At 39.2% G+C, this 24,832-nt stretch overlaps 1 protein-coding gene across 7 annotated transcripts in view; it reads right to left on the bottom strand.

The window, feature by feature from the left end:
* Positions 1-24,832, bottom strand: part of Nek1 (NIMA related kinase 1) — a 131,761-nt gene that overhangs the window by 79,684 nt on the left and 27,245 nt on the right. For 5 of the 7 annotated variants that reach the window (XR_008221476.1, XM_052752340.1, XM_052752339.1 and 2 more), the window contains 6 exons: positions 23,283-23,434; positions 15,158-15,217; positions 14,625-14,684; positions 14,496-14,543; positions 14,267-14,341; positions 7,400-7,563 (listed from right to left, as the gene is read on the bottom strand). Coding sequence is in view for 6 of the 7 variants with exons in the window: in XM_052752340.1 (XP_052608300.1) it covers positions 7,400-7,563; positions 14,267-14,341; positions 14,496-14,543; positions 14,625-14,684; positions 15,158-15,217; positions 23,283-23,434 (559 nt within the window). In the remaining variant the exon portion in view is untranslated. The remainder of the gene's footprint in view (positions 1-7,399; positions 7,564-14,266; positions 14,342-14,495; positions 14,544-14,624; positions 14,685-15,157; positions 15,218-23,282; positions 23,435-24,832) is intronic. The other 2 variants (XM_052752341.1, XM_052752343.1) reach the window with 1 other exon arrangement.

The following is a 24,832-nucleotide window of genomic DNA, read 5'->3' as shown; positions in this document are numbered from 1 at the left end:
TGTTTATTGGGAAATGTGTAGCACTGAATATAAATATTATAAAAGATGTAAAATCAACCATCATTTTTAATTTAGGACATTAGAGTGAGAAAAGCCATTAAATATAGAAAGTAGAAGGAAAATGATAATTAAAGTTGTAATTGGGTGTGATGGCACATGCCTGCAATCCCAGGACTCAGGCGGTAGAGGCAAAAGGATCAGAAGTTCAAGGGCTGTCTCATGGGACCATGACATTAACAAACAAAGCAAATCAACAGATTTTAAAAAAAAAAAAACTGTAATCCCAAAAGCTGGTTATTGGAAAGATGAAATAATACGATAAGTCACCAACAAGGTGAGGAATAAGAGAGATGAGACACAAATTATTAATGTCTAATATAAAAAAAAGAACATTGGTATAGTTCCAGAGACCCTAAAATAGCAAAGAAGTATTGATCATAAACACAAAAATTCTCAATAAAAAAAGATATACCTGGTTGGCCCAGAACTTACTATGTAGACCAGGCTGGCCTTAAATGCAAGAGATTCACCTGCTTATACCTCCAAAATGCTAGGATAAAAGTTGTGTTCCACCATGTCCAGTCAGTTAGCATAATACTTAGTGATGCAAAGCATGTATCAGAATGTTTGTTTCTTGCCACAGTTTGTCAACATATTGGGGAACTATCTAATATCACAACAAAGTACTATCTAATGTAGGAAAGAAAAAAATGCACATACTGAGAAAGAAGAAATAGATTTTGTTCACAGATGACATGACTGTCTAAGGAGGGAAGAAAACCAATTTCTGAACTTAGTGAGAGATCACAGCAAAGGTACCACCTGATACAAGATCAGCACACATCAGCCAACTGCTTGCCTATGCATCAGCAATGAACAAGTGAAAGTTGATATTAGTACATTACCATTTACATTAGCAACTCCTAAAATGAAATAGTAGACACAAAGTTAATAACACACAAAGAGCTATACAAAGAAAACACTAATAGTATGCTAAAAGATACCAAAGGACAGAGGAATATTCCAGACATGATAGGAAGATTTCATAATATCAACATGTCAACTCTTCCCATACTTATCTGTTTATTCAACACAATCTGAGTCAAAATCCCAGCAAGTTAAATTTGTCACTATGAACAAATTGATCTATAATTTATAATGGAGAAGAAACAACCAGAATAAGCTACTCAGTCCTGAAAGATGAAAGCTAGGGTAATGAAACAACCTGATTTTAAGATTTACTCTACAACATCTGTAATAAATACAATGTGGTTACTGGTTACAAGATAGACAAATAAATCAGGAACACAGTACAGGGCTCAAAGTAAGCGACACACAGCCAACTGATCTTTATGACCAAAAAACACAGGTAATTTAAGAAAGCCATGATTTGTCTTTTTAAGAAATATGGAACAACTGGATATCCACATGCAAAAGTAAATTAAACCTAGATACAAATCTTACATCCTTCACAAAAGCAATTCAAAATGTATCAGAGACCTAAATGTAAAATATTAACCTATTCAACTCCTAAAAAAACAACAGAGGAGTGAGTCTTTTGTTATCCTAGCAGATCACCCCAGCCTCTAGGCTTTAGGTCCAGGGGCAGAACCAGTGCCCCTCATACGCCCACCCACTGCAGCCCCAGTTGCAGGCCAGTAGGCAGGACTCCTGCAGGCAGGCCTGACTACCACCATTCCCCACCAGACTCTGTAACCTACAAGCCCCAACCCACTCCCCAAACCCACCCATCCTCCAAGACCACAACTGCTGACTCCACAAGCTCTGACTGGACCAAAAGGTGCTCCCTGAGACACAGATTCCTCCAGCTCCAATTGGACCAAGAGCTCCAACTGGACCAAGAGTGGCTCCCTGAGACACAGACACCATTTGTACCAATTGGAGGAAGAGATGGGTAGACGCCAGTGCAAGAATACATCCAACAACATAAAGAGCAATATGGTACCACCAGAACCTAGTGGTTCTACATCAGCAAGACCTGAACATCCCAATGTAGAAGAAGCAGAAGAAAAGGACCTTAAAAATGACTATAAGGAGATGATAAAGGCCTTTAAAGAGGAAATGAAAAATTCCTTTAAAGAAATTAAGGAAAAGATTTCAAACAAAAAATTGGAAGAAATCTATAAATCCCTTAAAGAAAGTCAAGAAAACAAAGAAATATCAATCAAACAGGTGAAGGAAATAGTTCAGGACTTGAGGCAATAAAGAAGACACAAACTGAGGGAATTCTGGAAATGGGAAAATCTGAGTAAATGAACAGGAACTACAGATGCAAGAATAACCAATAGAATGCAAGAGATGGAAGAGAGAATCTCTGGCATTGAAGATATGATAGAAGAAATAGATTCATTAGTCAAAGAAAACAATAAAGCCAACAAAGTCTTAACATAAAACATCCAGGAATCTGAGACACCATGAAAAGACAAAAACCTAAGAATAATAGGGATAGAAGAAGGAGAAAAATACCAGCTCAAAGGTACAGAGAATATATTCAACAAAATCATAGAAGAAAACTTTCCCAACCTAAAGAAGGAAATGCCTATGAAGATACAAGAAGCTTACAGAACACCAAATAAACTTGCTGTGGATATCGCTCTGTATAAATAAAACACTGATTGGCCAGTAGCCAGACAGGAAGTATAGGCAGGACTAGCAGAGAGGAAAGAGCAAAAGGAGAGGAAGGCATTGAGGAGGAGACACCAGCTGCCATTTAGGAAGCATCATGTAGAGGCAACAGGTAAAGCCACGGAACACGTAACAATATATAGATTAACGGAAATGGGCTTAGTATAAGAGTAAGAGCTAGGCAATGGTAGGCCTGAGCTAATGGCCGAGCAGTTTAAATAATACAAGAGTCTGTGTGTTTATTTTATAAGTGGGCTCCGGGAATGGCAGGACTTGGTGGGAGCTGGAAAGAAATTCTCCAGCTACAAATGGCGCCCAATGTGGGGCAAGAGTTTCCACCTAAAACCTGAGTAAAAAGATTCTAAAACGGAGCTAAAAACAGTTCCTAGTTGTCTCTTTAAAGTTAGCGGCAGCCTGTGTGTTTGAGCTACTATCTACTATGGTGGGTTCCTGGCGTGCGCACTCGACCTGCAGTATGGAGGGAATGAGGTCTCTGCAAGTGGCACATTAAGCTGCATGGTGGATTTAGCCTTTGCTAATACAAAACAAAAAGACATTTCTGGGCTACACGCTGCTTTGATAGAAGCATAGACCCACTATTTCTGAGAGTTGATGGCTCCCAGAGCTGGCGGAAAACGTACCACCACCATGTTGGGAAGCTGAAGTGGGCGGAGCCAGCAGCCACAGCGCCGTTTCAGTATTAGAATGCTGCAGTTTAAAGCAATAGGTTCACAATAAGACAAATTCAGATGAAATAGTTTACAATGTATGTAAAAATGTACGTAGGCTTGAAAGAGAGAAAAAAAGGAATATATACAGTTATATAAACAAATAGTTTTTAAAAATAAAGTCTTTAAAGAGACAGTAAAATTAATATAAAAAATAAGCCACGTAAAGATGGCTATCACACAGAGAATCTGGTTTATGTTCTCTTTAATATTCGTAACTGAAGAAAAACATTTGATTGCAAAAGCTGTTGAGTTATGCCAAAATGTAAATTTTAAAGGTACCTTAACTTAAAATTTTGGATATAAGGATATGTTGATTTGGAAAAGAGGCTCTGCTTTTGTTTCCACAGAAGACCAGAGGCTATGGATTTGTTCCAGATTAAGATACATCAGGTTTGACCAGCCAAGACCCCCTGAAAGGTCTCTGATGACACCATGGCCCAGATGATCCAACATCCAGAACAGTTTCAAGGCAACTGGCTCAGACAATACAGCCTCACAGACTACCCCATAAGCCTAAAATTTTCTTTGTGTCCCCATAAGATACAGCGCCCCCCTCCAGCAGGAAGTAGTAAGAAATGCTACGCCCAAATTCCCAAATATACCAAGCTGGCTTTGGAGATGAAATTGGCTCACTCCCCAAAAAGAAGTCTCCTTGTCACATAATAATCAAACCACTAAACATACAGAATAAAAAAAAAATATTAAGAGCTGCAAAGGAAAAAGGCCACATAACATATAAAGGCAGACCCCTCAGAATAACACCTGACTTCTCATTGGAGACTCTGAAAGCCAGAAGGTCCTGGACAGATGTTACACAGACACTAAGAGACCACAGACGCCAGTCGAGACTATTATACCCAGCAAAACTCTCAATCGCCATAGACAGAGTAAACAAAATATTCCATGATAAAACCAGATTTAAACAATACCTATCCATAAATCCAGCCCTATAGAAAGCACTAGAAGGAAAAATCCAACCCAAGGAAGTTAGATGCACCCATGAAAACACAGGCAATAGATAATCCCACACCAACAAATACCAAAGAAGGGAAACACACAACATTACCACCAAAAGGTAACAGGAATTAACAATCACTAGTCATTAATATCCTTTAATATTAATGGACTCAATTCTATAAAAAGACACAGGCTAACTGAATGGCTATGAAAACAGAATCCATCCTTCTGGTGCATACAAGAAACACACTTCAACTTCAAAGACAGACACTACCTCAGAGTAAAGGGTTGGTAAAAGTCCTTCCAGTCAAACGAACTTAAGAAGCAAGCCGGTGTAGCTATCCTAATATCTAACGAAATAGACTTCAAACTAAAATTAATCAAAAGAGATTGGGAAGGATTCATCACAGGAAAAATCCATCAAAATGAACTGTCAATTCTGAACATTTATGCCCCAAATATAAGAGCACCCAAAAGCTTAAATCGCACATCAAACCCCACACACTAATAGTGGAAGGCTTCAACTACCCACTTTCATCAATGGACAGGTCTGCCAGATAGAAACTTAACAGAGAAATAAGGGAACTAACAGACATTATGATTCAAATGGACTTAATAAACATCTATAGACATTCCACCCAAACACAAGAGAATATACCTTCTTCTCAGCACCCCATGGAACCTTCTCTAAAATTGACTACATACTCAGTCACAAAGCAAATATCAACAGATACAAAAAGATTGGAATACCTCCTGTATCTTATCAGATCACCATGGCCTAAAGTTAGATTTCAACAACACCACAAATTACAGAAAGCCTACAATCTCATGGAAACTGAATAATGCTCAACTGAATCACCACTGGGTCAAGGAAGAAATAAAGAAATTAAAGACTTCCTAGAATTCAATGAAAATGAATGTACAACATACCCAAACTTATGGGACACTATGAAAGCAGGAAGGTGTCATAAAAGGAAAGTTCATAGCTCTAAATGCCCACATAAAGAAGTTGGGAGAAATCTCACACTAGTGACTTAACAGCACACCTGAAAGCTGTAGAAAAAAAAGAAGCAAACTCACCCAGGAGGAATAGATGACAGGAAATAATCAAATTGAGGGCTGAAATCAATGAAATAGAAACAAAGAGAACAGTACAAAAAAATCAATGAAACAAAGAGTTGGTTCTTTAAGAAAGTCAACAAGATAAGACAAACCCTTATCCAAACTAAAGAACAGAGAATATACAAATTAACAAAATCAGAAATGAAAAAGGAGACTAACAACAGACAATGAAGAAATCCAGAGAATCATTAGGTCATACTTCAAAAACCTATACTCCACAAAATTGGAAAATCTAAAAGAAATGGACAATTTTCTGGAGAGGGACCATAGACCCAAATTAAATCAAGACCAGATAAACAATTTAAATAGACCTATAACTCCTATGGAAATAGAAGCAGTCATTAAAAGTCTCCCAATCAAAAAAGTCCAGGGCCAGATGATTTCAATGCAGAATTCTACCAGAATTTCAAAGAAGAGCTAATACTAAAACTCCTCAAATTGTTCCATACAATAGAAAAAGAAGGAACATTGCCAAACTCTTTCTATGAGGCTACCGTTACCCCGATACCCAATCCACACAAACATGCAACAAAGAAAGAGAATTACAGACCAATCTCCCTCATGAACATTGATGCAAAAATACTCAATAAAATATTGGCAAACCAAATCCAAGAACACATTTAAAAAAAAAAAAATCCATCATGATCAAGTACGTTTCATCCCAGAGATCCAGAGATCGTTCAACATATGAAAATCTGTCAGTGTAATCCATCATATAAACAAACTGAAAGAAAAAAACCACATGATCATCTCATTAGATGGAACTAGAAAATATTAACCCAAGTGAGGTAACCCAGACTCAGAAAGAAAAACATGGTAGGTAATCACTCATAAGTGGATACTAGACGTAAAGCAAAGGATAATCAGACTACAACCCACAGCTCCAGAGAAACTAGGAAACAAGGAGGACTCTAAAAGGGATGTACAGATCACCTTCGGAAGGGGAAACAGAGATCCCCATGAGTAAATTGGGGTTGAGGGGGGCAATAAAGGGGAGGGGATGGGGGATGAGAACATGAGGGAATGGGATGGTCAAGCTGGGGAGGGATGGAGTGGGAGAGCAATGAAAGAGATGTCTTGATAGAGAGAGACATTATGGGGTAAGGGAGAAACTGAGTGCCAGGGAAATTCCCAGGAATCCACAAGGACGACCCCAGATTAGACTACTAGCAACAGTGGTGAGTGTGCCTGAATTGGCCTACCCTGGTAATCAGATTGGTGAATACCCTAACTGTCAACATAGAGCCTTCATCCAGTAACTGATAGAAGCAGATACAGAGATCCACAACCGAGCACCAGGCCGAGCTCCAGGAGTCCAGTCAAAGAGAGCGATGTGAAGAGGAAACATTTTAGGACAACAAAGAGAAAAGTGGAAATGAGAAAAATAAATAAGCTTTGGAGCTTTATAAAAAGTCTGATTCTAGTTAAATTTATGCTGTGAGTTATTCAAAGCAAGTGGATGAAATTATTACAGCCATATGTTGGCAGACAGTTATCACATGTTCCTTTAAACAGTATGTTCTGTCTAAGCATTAAAATAAGCCACAATAATCAGGTTGAATTGAAGAGTTACACATTTGTCATAATGTAATCAAGGGTCAAATTTGCACTTGAAGATTTATAATATCTAGGGAGCAAACAATGTTCTGTGTAAACATTGGAAAAATCATCTACAAGTGTAGATAAAAGACAAAATTATACACAGGACAAATGCATGGATCATCACAGTCCAAGCTGTTTGCACTGGCTTGTTTAGACACGGCCTTCAATCTTCAAAGTTTCTCTAATAGCATGGGCATCAGGGAAATGGTGGTGACCTGCAGCCCCACTGGGAAATCCTGGACGAACTCCAGGTAGAACGCCTCTGCAGATAAACACTCACAGTAACTTCCATTAGCTTCTCTGAAGCAATGCACAAGTAACTTCACAGAGCACAGCCATACCTTTCCGGAAGCCGCCGACCATAGATACCTCCTCTCCATCTCGCTTCATTATCTTCTGCTCTTAGTTGCTGCATTTGATCGAAAATGGCGTGGTAATGTTCGTACTGCCCTCGAGAAGAGCAAGGAGATGGAGAGACAGCCCCTCCACTGCCAAAAAAGGGAGTCTGGGAATTAAACAAAGAGCTCTTACACACCAGGTTTATCGCATAGGACCTAAGAGGCCTGAGCCATCCTTAAAGAAAAAGTCACTTTCAACACTTAACTTTAAAAATAGTGATTACCTAGTTATGACATAACTAATAAAGACATAGCCAAAAGTAAAATGCTTTCCTACATAAGCAATCAGTGTTCTTGGAGTAGTTTTGCTAACAGTAAAGAATAACAATGTGACAAACAAAAACATTAAGATGTCACTAACCTCATAAAAATATGGGAAAACCTAAACTTAATTATGAAGCTTTTGAAACATGTTTATATCCTACATTTTATATGATTCAGTTCTATGAAGTTTAAATGTATGGTTTAGAAGTAGAATTTGTTTATATCACAGTTAAAAAACTTATTTAACAAAATGTGACTTTTGATATACTCCAAGTCTATTCACCAAGAAGATATGAAGATAAATACATGACTTAAATATATTTCATATGCATATAAAAGAGGAAAAACATATTTACTCTTAATAGTTTTCAAACAAGTTGGAAAAAACCCAAAAGTAAAGCAGCATTCCAGTCATATGGTGAATGAACAAATGAAGTAGTTGCCCTCTGAAGTAAGGAGATTCACAAACCAGGAAAAAATAATGGCCATAGGTAAAAATCTATTTTATTTTAAAGTCCTGGAGAAAGATATTAATTAACCTAGCATTGACAATACTGTTAAAAAAACAGGAAAGAGTCAGGTAACTAACATGAAACACGCTTGTGCTTTGTGTGCATGCTGCAGTAGGGAGAGGAGGAAGGAAGACCACAAACACAGTCATAAGGAAGACAGCAGGGCATTAAACACTGAAAAGAAAGGGTTCGAGCAAAGCACTATTGGGCCTGGAAGAACGAAGTCATGAAATGAACAACAGAAAGCATTTCTAAACTTTCCAGTGCACTGAAACATTTTAAGGTCAAGAAGTCGATACTACACACAGAAGCAGAAATGCAGACAAAACCAGAAAAGCTGGTTAGAGGGCGACAGCAAGGTAGGAAAGCAAGAAGAAAAGGAGTCAATGGAAAGGTAAGTGCTGAACAGACTTGTGGATTTTCTGCAGAAATGACCAACTGATAAAGGTAAAACACTAAGGACTCAAGACAGAAGAACTCACAGTACAGAAAGCTGTTGGAAATGGTTAAGAGATGAATGCGAATGAAAAGTGCAAGACTATAGAAATTTGGAAGAAGTTCCCTGAAAAGAGACAAATCAATGCTCTCCCATGTAGAGTCTAACAGCACTGAAATCAAGAGAGAAAAGATGAATGGTGGCCTTTTAAAACTACTACTATTACAACAGTTAGGTGGTGGTGGCGCACACCTTTAATCCCAGTACTCTGAAGGCTGAGGCAGGCAGATCTTTGAGTTCGAGACCAGCCTGATCTACAAAGTAAGTTCTGGGACAGCCAGGGCTACACAGAGAAACCCTGTCTCAACATGCGCTGCCCGCCGCCCCCCCCCACACCAAAAAAACAAAAACTAACATTAGAATCCAATAAAAGAAGCTTCCAGGGATTCCAATGAGAGATTTGTCTTAACATTTTGATACCATACATAAAATTTTATGAGAAAGTATATTTTAAAAATCAGTTCAAAAAAGGTTAATAAAAGACATTAAAATAACAAGATAAAAGTTGATAGAAGCCGGGCGGTGGTGGCGCACGCCTTTAATCCCAGCACTCGGGAGGCAGAGCCAGGCGGATCTCTGTGAGTTCGAGGCCAGCCTGGGCTACCAAGTGAGTTCCAGGAAAAGGCGCAAAGTTACACAGAGAAACCCTGTCTCGAAAAACCAAAAAAAAAAAAAAAAAAAAAAAGTTGATAGAAATCAGAAAGATAATTAAATGGCTCCATCACAGAGGTCTTCTCATATACCCCATACATTTCAAAATTTGTTAAGGGGCTAGGGAGATGGCTCAGGGGGTAAGAGGGTATGCTACTCTTCCAGAGGACCATAGTGTGGTTCCCAGCACCCACTCGTATCAGTGGCTTAGAACTACCTGTCACTCCAGCTCCAGGAAATCTGACACCCTCTTTGGGTCTCTACCCACAAACTCACCCCTGCATGCACATACACAGATATAAAAATAAAAATTTAAAAACAGTCACTTTAAGAGTCAGGATTCGGGCCAGGTGGCGGTGGTGCATGCCTTTAATCCCAGCACTCGGGAGGCAGAGACAGGCGGATCTCTGTGAGTTCGAGGCCAGCCTGGTCTACAGAGCGAGATCCAGGACAGGCTCCAAAGCTACAGAGAAACCCTGTCTTGAGGAAAAAAAAAAAAGAGTCAGAATTCGGGTTGGAGAGATGGCTTAGAGGTTAAGAGCACTGCTCTTCTAGAGGTTCTGAGTTCAATTCCCAACAACCACATGGTGGTTCACAATCATCTATATAATGAGATCTGGTGCTCTCTTCTCACAGACAGGCTCACATGCAGGCAGAACACTGTATACATAATAAATAAATCTTTTAAAAAAAGTCAGAATTCTGTTAAAATCTGATCACATCTTCTACAAAACTGATACTCAGTTCAATGGTAAGATCTTGACTTTAAATAATTCTAATGTTTCTTTCTAATAAAGTGAAAGTAGGTAAGTATCTCTGAAGATGCCTATGCAAAATGCCAAAACACTGTGTTAAGAATGCTGATACACGGGCTAGAGAGATGGCTCAGAGGTTAAGAGCACTGACTGCTCTTCCAGAGGTCCTGAGTTCAATTCCCAGCACCCACATGGTGGTTCACAACCATCTACATGTAATGAGATCTGGTGCCCTCTTCTGTGTACATAATAAATAAATAAATCTTAAAAAAAAAAAAAGAATGCTGATACACAATCCAACAATCACCTTTACTGAAGCACAGCTTATACACAATAAAGTTTACTGATTACAAGCACAGGTTAATAAGTATTTTTAACATTTTGTCTTTAGACATCTGTGTGTCTGTGTGCTATGGAGCACATGCAGAGGTCAGAGGACAACACACAGGAGTCAGGTTTCTCCTTCCAATATGTGAATCCTAGGGACCCAACTCAGGTCATGAGGATTGGTGGTGAGTACCTTTACACACTTGAGCAACCTCTCCGGTACTAGTCTGTGATAAGCACTGATGAATGTGCTTATTCATGTAGCCACTGCCACAATCACAATCACTCCAGGATAGATCCCTCATGCTCCTTCAGTCAATGAAAAACCACTTAACTGCTTTCTATTGCTATGGCATGGATTTGCACGATTCTACCTTGACTCTTCTTAAAAGAAACATTTATTTTACTTTTCTAGTGTTAATTTTCTTTTTTTTAAAAAAATGTTTGTAATTAAAATAGAACTACATAACTTTCCTCCCCTCCAGGCCCAATTCCTCTCCAAAGCTTCTTTTCCTTTATTGTTTTGGGAGGGGGGGTGGCGCACGAACACTTGTGCGTGCGTGTGTGTGTGTGTGTGTGTGTGTGTGTGTGTGTGTGTGTGTATACACATGTTTGCATTCTGCTTCTGCTGTGTGTGTGCATATTGTTTCAGGGCTGACCTCTCTGCACTGAGCAACCAATAAGAGAGTTCAACTCTGGGAGAAGCTAATTCTCCTTCTTCCAGCAGTCATTAGTTGCCTGTAGTTCCGTCTTGGGGTGGGACCCCACAAAATTTCTCTCCTTCCGCATTACTATGTACATTGAGAGTGTTCTGGCCTTACTTATGCAGCCATTTCTAGGGGAGACAGTCTATCATGAATCTTAATCCTCCTGCTTCTCATAATGTTCTCTAGTAGTAACTTTAAGGAAGGCCAGGCTGGGTTACATGAAACCCTTCCTCAAACAGAACAAGACAAAACAAAACCAAGCAAACAAAACTACTGCGAAACTAAACAAACAAAAAAGCCACAAGCAGCCAAGAAGTCTTGGATTTTGCAATTGTCCAATAAAGACAGATATTTGTACTTTTGAGTATCAATGTCTATACATAATAAAATACTAATTCTGAATTATCTTAATTTTTGGTTTTCATTCATCTCTCCTTTGGGAATTTCCTTAATTTGACTCACATTACACTGTAACTCCAGGTCCTTAGCAACTGTGCAGAAATCAAACGGCCTGACATAGTAAATATTTTAAACTTAGGAATGGGTACAGACACTAACAGAATTTACTCTTTATTGTGGAAGCATTATAGAAGTCTATAAAGTGAAATAAACATTATTAAAGACATAGTACCTAACTATTCAAAAATGCTGTTACATTACCAAACAAGACTTATATAATTCATCATCTTGCCAGGCAGTGGGGTGTACTCCTTTAATCCGAGCACTAGGGAGGTAGAGGCAAGCCGATCTCTGAGTTCGAGGCCAGCCTGGTCTACAGAGTGAGTTCCAGGACAGTCAGGGATACACAGAGAAACCTTGTCTTGAAAACGAAAAAACAAACAAACAAAAATTTATCATCTTATAAGCGCCGTAGTACCAGAGCTGGAGGGATGACTCAGTGGTTAAGAGCATTGACTGCTCTTCCAGAGGATCGGGGTTCAATCCCCAGCACCCACATGACTGCTCACAACTGTCTGTAACTCCAGTTCTGGGGTCCTGACACCCATGGCAAAACACCAATGCACATTAAAAAAAAAAAGCGCCACAGTGGCACAGCAGGCATTATGGGAACACAGCAGGGGCTCTGCTGGCTGAGGTGGAGATGGAAATATTTCACTATGTTTTTGTCAAGGAATATGGAAAATGGGGCTGGAGAATTCACTCACTCAGTTAGAACTTGCTGCTCTTGCAGAAACCCTGTGTTCGGTCCAGCCCCCACATGGTGGCTCATAAACAACTGTAACTCCAGCTACAGAGGATGTGACACCCTCTTCAGATCTCTGTGGCCAACAGCACGCATGAGGTCCATGCATGTACATACATACATGCAGGCAAAACACACACACATAAAAATAAAATAAACCTAAAAATTATTTTTAAAGGAGTAAGGAAGCAACCATCAAAATCTCAATACTGATGGTGAATTTGGTACAAAAAACGTTGGATAAGAGTCCTGAGCCTACAGTTAAATACGGGGTCAGCTAATTTTTAACCAAGGACCAAATTCTTAGTTATTTCTTATTGATCAGGAAGTAATAAGTGCTACTCATAGAAAACTGAATTACTTAAAATACTATGTAATGTTTACTTTAGTACTGACTTGGGAAAAAAGATTCTTACGAATTATTGATATGTAATATGAAGAACACCTCAAAAGAGAGAAAAACAACACAAATTGAAGACAGTATATATATCTAGGTGAAACAAACAAAACACATTTCTGACCACGTCATGACTTTGAGAGAAGAGACAAGATTGGGAAGTAAGTCATTTTGATAGCCACCTACTGTCTGTTTCAACACTGAGAGTAATGGGAGCAGACAAGTGAACTGACAGTTTAACCGAAAGCTGAGCAACAGCTGGCTCACTGTCAAAATAAAAATGATAATACAAATGAAAAGTGCACCCACTTCCTATTGCTGTGCAAAAAAATGATCACAAACCAAGCAGCTGAAAACAATGTCTCTTTATCATCTCCTGGGTTCCCTGATTCGGATAGGTGTATGATTTAAGGCAGGTATATTTAGCTGTCAGCCAGGGCTACATTCATATGTGAGGCTCAGGATCTCAGAGCTCACTGGTTCTAGGGAGTCCATTTCCCCTTAGCTGTTGGCTAGAGATCACTGTTGTAATCCAGAAGTCATCCACACTTTCTTGCCATGCCCATGTTTGCTCCCTTCCAGGTTGGGGGTGGTAGATTTATTTCCCTCCACGTCTTTTCCCTTCCCTGACTACTCAATAACGAGTGCTACTTACAGCTCAAGGGGAGAGAACACAAGGTGACAGACACACTAGGCAGGGATCCCAGAGGCTGTCTCAGGATTCCGCTTACCAGTCTAAGTATAGGCTGGTACTTTTCAAAATGAGTAGGGGAAGTAGAAGACAGAACAAAGATGGGCAAAGACATTCTGATCTGAGCCCTTGGAGAAAAGCTCTAGGCACTGAAAATAAACTCAGAAAAGTTAACTTGCCAAGGTACAGGGTCAGACTTGCTCAAAGGGAATGTGTGAACTCAAGAATCTAGGTAAATGGCTGTTCAGGCAATTGGTTATCCAGGTGAATGAATGCAGCAGAGGTGCTAGTGGAACAGAGGAGGAGAAAAGAACCAGTGCAAAGACATGAGGGTCAGTAGGCAACACACACAGGAAATTAGTTCTGCTCTTCAGCTTAAGTAGGGCAGGGAGAGCATGCAGGGGGTGGGTACCGGTATCCTGGAGAGTCTAGCAGTGACCAATTAAAATCTTCTGGGAACGTAATTTTCAAGGTTACATAAAAAATTCTAATGAGCATATCTGATTTTGTATTTAATTTGTGAGATTCCCCTGAAAGGAACTGTATTACAACCTTCACATGAAAGTTTTAACTTTTATAAATGTCACATATTAATTAATTAGCTATCAAATACACAGAGGTAAGGAATCACATATTAACTAATTAATAGCTATCAAATACACAGAGGTAAGGAATAAATCAGAATGCTAGATAAACATTATCAGTATGCCAAGAAAGCAATGCAGCTGGCTATAAAGACTTTAGAGAATGAGATGAAATTGGGGACAGACAAGAGGAGTGTGGCTCCATGGGTATCAAATGCCTACCTTCACTTCACCGCTTCCACCAGCCCTTAAAACATTCCTCCATCCTTGTTCCCTGGCCCTATTTATTCTCTCCAACTTTCAGGGGAAAAGAAATAAACAAAATACCATTTCAACTACTTAATATAAAACACATAGAATACATTTAGCAATAAAATTCAATCAGTGTACTTTCTTTACAATCATGTGTGGGGAGGGAGAAGTGCACTGTGGGGATGGAGGCTCCTCTTACCCGCTGCTTCTCTTGCCTCTTCACCTGCTCGGCCTTTAGGAAACTAATCTGTAACAATCAGACACACTCTCAGAGCCAGGTCTTACATCTGCACCGAGGCAAACGGAGAAGAACAAGACCAAAAGCTACCTGATCCCTGTGCTTCTTCTCTTTCTCAATAAATTCCAACCTTCTTTTTTTTGCGGCTTCCTGAAACAAAAGGAGAACACTTCTATCAACAATTTCTGCTTGTTTATTTTTTCATCAAGCAAGTGTATCAACAAGAGAGGTATACCCAAAGAGATGAGGAGAATTAAAGTCTGAACAAAACAAAGATGTTTGAGTATGTGCTTCAGAGAGACAAGGCAGAAAACTTCAGAGGCTCTACAACAGTGGTTCTCAATTTGTGGGTCATGACCCCTGGGGTTAAACGGCCTTTTTACAGGGTATGCCTAAGACCATCAGAAAACACAGATATTTACATTACAATTCATAACAGTAGCAACATTACAGTTATGAAGTAACAAAGAATTTCATGGTGGGGGTCAGCACAAGAAACTGGATTAAAGGGTCACAGGGTCAGGAAGGTGGAGAACCACTGCTCTATAATGTTAGTGGCTTCTGCTGTTGTCATAGGAACTGTTTTGTAAAGCTTTAAAATAAGCAGATATATGTCTTTATACCTCAAACATCTTCCTCCTTTCTTCTCCAGAATTCATTTTCTTCACTGGAATTTGATGGGCCTAAACAAAAAGTAAAGCTACAAATTAGATATAGATTTAAGATGCTCTTTGGAAATTACAAAAACATTCTATGGAAGTTTAAAGAAAGAAAAGGTAAAGCCAATACAGTCATAACTCTTTCAAATGGATTAGATTTGGAAAGACACTACTCTTTGATATGCCCCTTCCTAAACAACCTAGAACACGACACTCAAACATGGAATGGAGTTCCTTATCACCAACTAGTTTGTCTTCACACACATATTTTTAAAATATTTGTACTTAATGAGAATTTCATTAATGTATATAGTATATTTTAAACATGTACACCCCCAATTCTCATCTCCAACATGTCTTTGATCCCACCCCCAACCATGATTTTGATCATGTACACTTCTCCCCACCAACTCCTCCTGGATGCCCCCCTCAAAACACACACTTCTCTCAATTTCCTGTCCTTTTCGTTTTTATAACTGAGTCCAAATGTCCATATATGAATAGGTGTGGGGTTATCCCATGAAGCATCAGCAACATACTAGGGGCACACACCCAAAGAAAAGTGACTCCCTCCTCCAGCAGCCATCAACCTGCTAGTATTTCCTCAACTAGGGATGGGGCCTCATGAGCTACTCCACCAAGGGATGCTAATTTAAACATTCTAATACTACAATGAAACATCACTTTGAAAGCCCAAAATAAATATATTTTTTTAAAAATAAATTATACAATATATGTTCACTACATAAAACTCAATAAAAATTCGTAGCTGCTTCACTCTTGGAGATAATCAGTATCGATATTTTCATGAGCATCCTTCTAGACAGTTTTACAATCTCACATACATACATATATAAATATATATACTCATATATATTTTACATTTTTTATAAAATGTGTTATTTGAAAGCAGAGTATTTTTTTTAAAAAGATTTATTTTATTATGTATACAGTGTTCTGCCTGCACATATGCCTGCAGGTCAGAAGAGGGCACCAGATCTCATTATAGATGGCTGTGAGCCACCATGTGGTTGCTGGGAATTGAACTCAGGACCTCTGGAAGAACAACCAGTGTTCTTAACCGCTGAGCCATCTCTCCAGCCCGCAAAGTATTTTTAATAATGTGTCTTGACAATTCCACATTATGGTAATAATTCACCACAATGTGGTAATAAATTAACAAGGAAATAGTCTAGAATTAATTTATTTAACCATTATTCTGGGGATAGATTTTGGGTTGATTTTAAAATCTTAAGTTTAAAACTTAAGTTTTCCTATTCTATATGCTGTAAGGAACTTTTATATATATATATATATATATACCTCCTTGTGTCATACTCAAGTCTCCCAGAAGAGCAATTTTTAAAAAAAGAAGTGGAATTAAAGATTAACATAATTTATATTTTGAGAACTATGACCTCCCCAAAGGCTGCACCAATTTATATTCCACCAAAGAACGTAGAAAACTCAGGTTCTCACATGGATTGTCCATCTCTCTTAACTTCTGCTCCTACAAAGGCTAAGAATATTTCCTTTTACATACTTACTGTCCACATAATCTCAGATAAATTCTTGGTATATCATGTTTATTATAGCTGCTGTTTTTTAATTCAGTTACAATTATCAGTTTTCCTTTATGGTATATGTTAATACTATATAGCTAAAAAAGACATTTTTAATTTTAGCAAATATTCTACTTATTTAAATTATTCTTTATTTTGACACCCTCCACAGCTAAACTCCATGGAGCTATTAGCACTAGCTTCAAAATCTGTACACCACAAAAATCAAACCATTAAATAGTATTAATGTTAATGACCTAGTGGTGCACATCTACAATTTTAACTTTCAGGAAAATAAGTTCAAGGACACCCTGAGAGACTGAAGGAAAAAGGGGGGAGAAGAATTAACGTAGTAAGAGCTCTGTGGTATGAATGCCTCGCTTACCAATTTGACCTGTTACTGTGTTCTGTGGAGCACGGAGGACATGATGGGGTTGAGGCCCTCCTTCACCCATTATGTGGGCTGCAGAGAGCAAAGGCAGGCTGTCAGCTTTTGCTGAAAGCACCTTCCTTCACCTGCTGAGTGAGGCTCAGCCCAAGGAAACGGCCTTAGTCCAAGAGGAGGATGTTTAAGAGGTAAGTTACATGGAAGCAAAGACTATACTCCTCTTGATCTTCTCTATCACCTTACATAGAGACTATTCAAGTATTTATGGGATAAAAATTCCAGCTGTTCCTCTGAGAGAGTCTGAGCATTTTCAGAATGTTATTACTATACCGAAGAGATAAACAGAAACACTGTACTAAGGAAATTGTTTTGTTTTCTGTCACTCAAAAAATAAGCAAAACAAAAATGAGCCCAAACACTGAAACGTGTTCCCGGAGCTCCCTCTGGTGGTGGTATAGGACCAGCAGCCTTCAAGAAAAACAACAATAAAAAAACCTACCAACAGGAACAACAAAATTACAACACGCACTAGCTTAAATTTATCTGAATAAACATGATATTATTATATTAGGATATATTATAATATATATTAGTGATCATTCTCAAGCTGAAAAATTTAAAACACACATAAACTATTGTAAATTTGAATATAAAAGATGCTTTATACTTCTTGGGGGAACGGTCTTTAATTTAAAAAGGAATCATTCAAGGAAACAACAAGGATTTATTTAATATCTCAGCCAGGGTTCTAGCCAACACTTTCTCAGCTCTTCGGGAACAAAGAAGGAGCAAGCATTCCAGCAAAGTTGAGGAGACACTGAAACCCTGCTTCAAAAGCCTAAACCGCTCCAGAACTGGGGTTTCTTTTCACTCCATTCCTGTGTTATGGCTTTGATAATTTCTACCTATTTGATTGCTGTGCCTTTACTTTTTTCTATCAATGTTTGAAATTTTCATAATTTTCTTTTATTGTCATAAAATGTACCTTATAAAATCATTTTTACCACTTTAAGTGTGTTCACTCTGTTGAACAGTGAATTTGCATTAGGTTAAGTGCTTTAAAAATAAGTTATGGCACATTCCAAGTGCTGATTACTATTTAGTTTTCAAAAGATTAGAGAAGAAAATTTAAAAAGCAATGACCTTGCCTATGGCCTAAAAGCCTGTATCTATCATCTGAGCCACTTTTCCGTTACTCAGACTACGAGAGGTGGAGTCTATCATTTGGATATCGATAGTAGGAATCCAAAATTCCCAGAGCATGCAGTTCATTTATATCGACTATTAACTGAAAATGAAGACAACATATTATGTGATTCCGTCAGCTATACAAAGACACTGATTATACACTGGGTTTCTTTTCAGTCCTAGTCAAAAGTAAGGGACCTTCCACAATGTCATTAATTCAGCTCACCATTTCCTTCATTCTCAAAGAATAGTGTGTGACCAATCGACACAACACTATTTTTGCAAGTTCACCTAAGTGTGTATTTCTTTTTGTGATTGTTCTATGTGATATCTACCTAATTGCATAAAGATAAGTATGTTTGCCCTCTTACCCCATGGCCAACATTAGTTTTAGCCCCAAGAAATCAGACAAGTTATGCATGTCTATATTAGAAGTGTTAAACATGGGTTGCAAATATAAACAACATTTGGAATGACTACATGTCTTGAAAATTATCTACAAATTAACATTTTTAAAATCTAATTAGAAGAAATGAAAATGTCTGTAAAGAAATTTTGGTATGGAACATATATTTTTTTTAAAAAAAAATCTATTTATTCATCATGGTATCTCCCTCTCCGTTCTCCCACTCTGCTCCTGATTGAGCTGAGACCTCCTGCTCCCCTAAGCTCTCTTTCCCCCACCCTTCCCCTCCATTACCCCCCCACCCCCAGTTTGCTCATGTAGATTTCATCCATTTCTCTGTCGTTGGGCAGTCCCTGTGTCTTTCTTAGGGTCTTCTTTACTAGGTAGCCTCCCTGGAGTTGTGAGTTGCAGTCTGGTTATCCTTTGCTTTACATCTAGTATCCACCTATGAGTGAGCACATACCATGTTTGTCTTTCTGAGTCTGGGTTACCTCACTCAGATGATTTTTTTCTAGTTCCATCCATTTGCCTGCAAACCTCATGATGTCATTGTTTTTCTCTGCTGAGTAGTACTCCATTATGTATATGTACCACATTTTATTTATCCATTCTTCAACTGAAGGGCATCTAGGTTGTTTCCAGGTTCTGGCTATTACAAATAATGCTGCTATGAACATAGTTGAGCATGTGTCCTTGTGGCATGATTGAGCATTGCTTGGGTATATGCCCAAGAGTGGTATAGCTGGGTCTTGAGGGAGGTTGATTCCCAATTTTCTAAGAAAGCACCATATTGATTTCCAAAGTGGCTGTACAAGTTTGCATTCCCACCAACAGTGGAGGTGTGTTCCCCTTGCTCCACATCCTCTCTAACATAAGCTGTCTTCAGTGTTTTTGATCTTAGCCATTCTGATGGGTGTAAGATGGTATCTGAATCCTTTTGATTTGCATTTCCCTGATGATTAAGGATGTTGAGCAATTCCTTAAATGTCTTTCAGCCATTTGAGCTTCTTCTGTTGAGAATTCTCTGTTTAGCTCTATAGCCCATTTTTTAATTGGATTGTTGGGTATTTTGATGTCTAATTTCTTGAATTCTTTATATGTTCTGGATATCAGTCCTCTGTCAGATGTGGGGTTGGTGAAGATCTTTTCCCATTCTGTAGGCTGTCGCTTTGTCTTGTTAACCATGTCCTTTGCCCTACAAAAGCTTCTCAGTTTCAGGAGGTCCCATTGATTGTTTCTCTCAAGTGTCTGTGCTACTGGTATTATATTTAGGAAGTGATCTCCGGTGCCAATGCGTTCAAGACTACTTCCTACTTTCTCTTCTATCAGGTTCAGAGTAACTGGATTTATGTTGAGGTCTTTGATCCACTTGGACTTAAGTTTTGTGCACAGTGACAGATATGGATCTACTGGCAGTCTTCTACATGTTGACATCCAGTTGTACCAGCACCATTTGTTGAAGATGCTTTCTTTTTTCCATTATATAGTTTTGGCTTCTTTGTCAAAAATCGTATGTTCATAGGTGTGTGGATTAATGTCAGGGTCTTCAGTTCGGTTCCACTGGTCCACATGTCAGTTTTTATGCCAGTACCAAGCTGTTTTTATTACTGTAACTCCATAGTAGAGCTTGAAGTCAGGAATCATGATGCCTCCAGAGGTTGTTTTATTGTACAGGATTCTTTTGGCTATCCTGGGTTTTTTGTTTTTCCATATGAAATTGAGCATTGTTCTTTCCAGGTCTGTGAAGAATTGTGTTGGGATTTTGATGGGGATTGCATTGAATCTGTAGATTGCTTAAGACCCCAGGTAAATAGAAAGAAGCAGATGCTAGAGAGGTCCCCAGAAATCCACAAAGATACCTCCACTGTAGACTACTGGCAATGGTCGAGAGAGAGCCTGAGCTGACCTGCTCTGGTGATCAGACAGCCAAACACCCTGGCTGTCATGATAGAACTCTCATCCAAGTGTCTGATGGAAGCGGATGCAGAGATCCACAGCTGAGACCCAGGTGGAGCTCCAGGAGTCCAATCGGCAAGAGAGAGGAGGGATTGTATGAGCGAAAGATATTGTGGCCAGGATTGGAAAAAGCACAGGGACAAATAGCCAAACTAGTGGAAATGCATGAACTGTGAACCAATGTTTGAGGAGCCCCCATGGAACTGGACCAGGCCCTCTGGATAAGTGAGACACTTTATTAGCTTGAACTGTTTGGGAGGCCCCCAGGCAGTGGAGCCAGGACCTGTCCTCAGTGCATGGGCTGGCTTTTTGGAGCCTGGGGCCTATGCTGGGACACTTTGCTCAGCCTTGGTGTAGGGAGGAGGGGACTGGACCTGCCTTGGCTGAGTCTACCAGGCTGGACTGACTCCCCAGGGGTGTCCTTGCCTTGGAGGAGGTGGGAATGAGGGGTAAATTGGGGGGAAAGCTGGGGGGTGGGAGGAGGGAGGACAGGGGAATCCGTGGCTGATATGCGAAATTAAGTTAATTATAAAATAAAAATATTTAAAAAAATAAAGATTTATTTATTTAGTATGTATACAGTGTTCTGCCTGCATGTATGCCAGAAAAGGTCACCAGATCTCATTATAGATGGTTGTGAGCCACCATGTGGTTGCTGGGAATTGAACTCAGGACCTTTGGAAGAGCAGTCAGGGCTCTTAACCTCTGAACCATCTCTCCAGCCCAGAACATATATTTTTTAAAAAGCTTATTTACAGCAATGAAGTCAACTGATTTCATATCAATAAAATACAATATAATCATGATGATCACAAATAAAAAACCACAAAATTTAGTTTAAAAAATATACTGTTTGGATACCAGAAATGTGTTTCTTTCTTCTTTTATTCTTTATAGTTGTTAAAAGCACACTAAGTCAATTTCAAATTTTCAAAATACTTGATGGAAAAAATGACATCATGATTACACTAAAATAAGTTCAAGTACCAACCCGCTTCGCTAAAAGTCAATTGTCGTCACCCAAATTAGGTACGTATGCAAATAATCTATTTCAAAGTTGTTTTATGTACTACTCTATAAAATAGTTACTGTAAAACATTAACAATAAAATCTCTGGATGAGGCAGGCAGATCTCTGTGAGTTCTAGGTCAGGTTGTCTACAAAGTGAGTCCCCGGACAGCCAGGGATATACAGAGAAACCTCATCTCAAAACAAAACAGAAACTACCAAAAATGTTGAGGTGGGAAGATTAGGGTATGATCAGAGACACAGACATAGGGAATTTAAAGACCAAAAAACTAGGGAGAGTCTTCAGTCCTAGGTTTCCTACGATGACCAGAGAGAGAAAAAGATAGGACGGTGTTGACTGCTGAAGAAATGGAGTCAACAAATGATAAAGCCACATGCCAGTCACACTCCCTGTGCACAGCCCTGCTTCCGCTAGTACAGCTGGGCAGGGAGCCATTTCCTTTGCTCATGAACACATTAGCAGTCGATGGAGGAGCAATACTACAGAAGGAACGAAAGAGCATCTTTTTCCGCCCAGTGCTTCCTTTCTGCTTGCAGCATGTGGGAACACAGTACAGTAGCACTCACTCCTGCAGGCACCTTGCAGACGTTGTGCCTATATCCTGCCAGGTTCCATCTGAATTTCAGCAGTACTCCAAAGACAGCTTCCTACAGAGTTCTGCTGGTGTCCAGTTAGCTCCCCAGAAAGCTTAGCAGCACTAGTCATATTCCGCCTGCCTTCCGGGAGGCTTCTCAGAGTCAGCTACCTAGGTGGCTTCTTGGTACACTTTACTGACATCCAGACAGCCTTCCGTTCTGTGGTAGATAGAACGGCACTTTACCAGTGCCAGACTGTGGGAACTCAGTGGACGGATGTCATTACAAATAGGTTTATAGCTATGCCCTACCCAAATAAGATCTGAATTAACGTCCCTGAATTAAATTTTTGTTCTTTGAATATTCTCTTAGTACTAGTAGTGGCAGCTGATTCCTGTATCTGCCATTCCTATACAATATTCCTCAATACCCACTTAATGGCTAATTCCTAAAATTAGCTAATAATGATTTACATTAAAATTTCCATATTCAAATTCCAAATAAAAAGTGCCAATGTCCTGCAACTAATACCATGATACCAGTCAAGTAACTCAGTGCTTTAGGTCATAATTTTTTTTAGTCTGAAATGGGAACCTGTCACCACATATGATCATATTCTTTATATAGTTCTAAGATTTTGATTTGACTGTGAGTTCTGAAATATACAAATTTCTTGGTGTTTTAGCAACAATATCACAGGTACTTCTTACAATATCACTTACTTCTATGCAAACAATTGAGTGTTTCAAGGAGGACTTCATTTATAATGCTACCTTTTGTATTATACTCGTTTACTCAATGTATCTACTTAATGGTTGTCCACTGCTTCTGTAAGGCTCCTAAGTTAGAGAGGATGGAGGAAGCAGAGCAACATTCCTTAATAAGGAAACAAAGACTAATCTGAGTGTCAAGGTGACTCATGGAGCTGTTATTACACAGGGTCAAACTGAACTTGATAGTAATCAGTTTGTAAAATGATCTTACCTGTTTATGTTTGGGGGGTGATTTTCTCTCAAGTAACTTTTTATCTCCATACTTCTTATGTGTTAAAGGCACTCCGTATTTAGCAGCAGGCTTTGTGATTTTCTGAGCAGGGACAAGAGAAATAGAGCTGTGCCCTGATGCTGGTCTTTTACCTGCATGAAAAGACAATTCTTTTTCAGTAGTTCTTTATACTGAATTTTTAATTCCAAAAATCTTCAAGAATGGTACTTTCATTGATGACCTTACAAACTTTTAACCAAATGTTTTTTCCATCCATTAATAAATATCAACACTTCAAGTACTTTACATTGAAAGTATCTTTTTTTTAATTATAAAGAAATAAGACTAACTCCAAGATAATAGCACTTGTAAAATACACACAAAAAGAAGAATCTTCTAGTTTTAAGAAGGTAGCTCCAAAGGTAAGTGCTTTGCTCACGAGCATGAGGACTGAGTTGGTCCCTGACATCCACATAAAAAAAATCAGAGTGGTGGTGTGCAATTATAAACTCCTCAATGGGGAAGCAAGAGACAAGCAGATCCCTGGGGCTTGTTGGCCAGCCAGCATAACCTAATGGTTAGCTCTATGCCAGTGAAAGATATTTCTGAGGATGACAGCTGAAGCTGTTCTTTGGCATACATTCAGGTTCACATACGTGCCCACACAGGTACCCTTTCACATGGACACACACACACACGTTGCCGAATATTATTTTAAGGTGTGTAACTTTTGCTTATGTTACATTTGTTTAACTCCATGAAGCTGTTACTGTGCCTGTGTAAAACACCTGATGGTCTAGTAAAGAACTGGCCAATAGCAAGGCAGGAGAAAAGATAGGCAGGGCTGGCAGGCAGAGAGGATATATGGAGAGAGAAATCTGGGAAGAGAGAAAGAAAAGAGACGGAGGAGTGAAAGAAGAAATAGCCAGAGGAGGAGGAAGACTCTAGGGGCCAGCCACCCAGCTACACATCAAGCTATGGAGTAAGAGTAAGACTTACAGAAGTAAGAGAACATAAAAAGCCCAGAGGCAAAAGGTAGATGGGATAATTTAAGTTAAGAAAAGCTGGCAAGAAAATAAGCCAAGCTAAGGCCAGGCATTCATTAAGAATAAGCCTCCGTGTGTGAATTATTTGGGAGTCGGGTGGCAGGCTCCCCCCAAAAGAACAAAAAGACCAAAGACCAACCAACAACAGACTGGTGCTATTGGGATTAATCCATAAAGTCTATTTAATAATCAAAGGAATTTATTAAGGGGTTAACTCACAAGACAGTACAAAGGAATTTCTCGCAGGATTTTGGAAGGGTGAGGCAATGTCCAACGTGGTTCTCTGGCGAGCTCTGCCCTGCTCCATACCAGCATCCAAAACCACAAGGTAGCAAAGCGAAGAGAGCCACATATGTGCACCCCACCACCACCACACCCAGGGGCTTGTACCTCACCCAGGGGCTTGTACCTCAAGGTCATAGGCAGGTGTAACAGCTACCTGCTACCTTACTAGGGGCAGTGCTTCAGGGCATGGCTCAAACCACTACCCACCTCACAGCACCC

This window comes from Peromyscus californicus, unplaced genomic scaffold (assembly GCF_007827085.1).
Source record: "Peromyscus californicus insignis strain IS unplaced genomic scaffold, ASM782708v3 Scaffold_23__1_contigs__length_62951481, whole genome shotgun sequence".
Classification (NCBI taxonomy): domain Eukaryota; kingdom Metazoa; phylum Chordata; class Mammalia; order Rodentia; family Cricetidae; genus Peromyscus; species Peromyscus californicus.
Note: the sequence above shows the minus strand (reverse complement) of the source record. Positions and strands in the feature narration are given on the sequence as shown.